The 1,488-nt window shown below is 48.0% G+C and overlaps 1 protein-coding gene across 1 annotated transcript in view; it reads right to left on the bottom strand.

The window, feature by feature from the left end:
* DUSP3 (dual specificity phosphatase 3) overlaps positions 1 to 1,488 on the bottom strand; it is a 12,851-nt gene continuing 11,363 nt past the window's right edge. The window contains exon 3 of the mRNA XM_021377654.1: positions 1 to 275. Coding sequence (XP_021233329.1) covers positions 70 to 275 — 206 coding nt within the window. The 3' untranslated portion in view covers positions 1 to 69. The remainder of the gene's footprint in view (positions 276 to 1,488) is intronic.

Below are 1,488 nucleotides of genomic sequence, written 5' to 3'. Positions count from 1 at the left end.
ATCTAAAGCACTTCATACATCCTCAGATGGTTTGAGAAACACCCCGAAAAAATACCACGGCGCTCTGTTTCAGGGCTTCACTTTGCCCTCCTTCACTAACTGCTCATTGAGCTGGCAGAGCTGCCTTAGAAAACCATCGTTAGGGCCAATCTCTCGCTTTTGCCGGACAGTGACCAAAGCAGACTTGACATCCATGTTCTGACGAAGCATGAGGTAGGCGATGACCAGCGTAGGAGAACGGCTGTAGCCCTCCCGGCAATGCACAAACACTTGTCCTGCAGGGAAAACAGGTCACAACGTGGGTTATAATGGAACACGGGATGGAAAAGCAGCATGAAATAAAGCGCGACAGTTCAGTCCTTCGGTACCCCGAGGACTCTCAATTCAGAGCTCTGATGGAGATACGTCAAACTCGGTGCTGTCGTTGCGATGCCTGCTACGGTCTGTCATCACGGATAATGCAGAACGAACAGTTCCACATCACTCACACTAAAATGTATTTGCTGCTGCGTTATGAAGGCCAGCCCATCTGCACTTCTCCAATCTCTAGCTGAGAACGTCTTGTCCCTAACGGTGACCATGGACCAAAGAGCACAGGTCAATGATGCACAGGATAACATAAGCTGAAGGCAGATAAATGTGCTGCTTGCCATATACTGTATCTCTTCAAAGACACCCAGCCTTCTGGCTGCACTGCTGTCAATTCCTATGATCACCCCGTGCTGGATCATACCTGGCTGCTTGTCTGGCTCTTTATGAATCACACTAACACTCAAGTAAAAGGAACTACTAATTATGCAGTAACAAGAACCAGGAGCACCTTACGCCAGCACCAATAAAAAGCCTCCAGCTGATTAGGGAAATTATCCCCGTGCTTATTGGAAAAAATGCTGACAGTTGGTATCCAACAATAACGAAGCAGGCCGCTGCTCCCTCTGAGAAACCTAACTCATTTTTATTGCTTCTTTGCTGCTTCCTCTTTGCCCTGCTTTTTCCAGACACAGAATACAACCCCAGGCTTCCCCTCCAGAGCGAATTCTTTCCTGAGAGCACAGATGAACCACACATAGACTTGCTGAGGCCACGACTCGCTCGGAAGCCTGTTACCATTTTTGCCTTGGGCTGCATATTCTTCTCAGCTCGAGGCAAACCTCTAATCAGAAGCGACTTAAACAGCTAAAACAATTAATTCTTTACATTTCCTGAGAGCCTGCAGCCATGAATTAGCAGGATTCAAAGATTCTTAAGCATGTAGAAGAGAACTGACGTCCTCTCTGCAGTCAGAAGGGTTCCTGGCCTTCCTCTGTGAAAGGCAGCGAGTCCCCTGGGCTGCCCTGAGTACAGCGGCCCTGCCTTCACTTTGCTCCCCTCCAGAACTTCATGCAGCTCCAATGCTAAAATGAAACTGCAGGAGAGAACAGTAGTGCATCCCTCACTGCTTCACTGCTGGTTTTGCTCTGCTCTTCGCTGTCAAAAAAAAAAAAAAAA

The sequence above is a fragment of the Numida meleagris genome, chromosome 26, assembly GCF_002078875.1.
Source record: "Numida meleagris isolate 19003 breed g44 Domestic line chromosome 26, NumMel1.0, whole genome shotgun sequence".
NCBI lineage: Eukaryota > Metazoa > Chordata > Aves > Galliformes > Numididae > Numida > Numida meleagris.
Note: the sequence above shows the minus strand (reverse complement) of the source record. Positions and strands in the feature narration are given on the sequence as shown.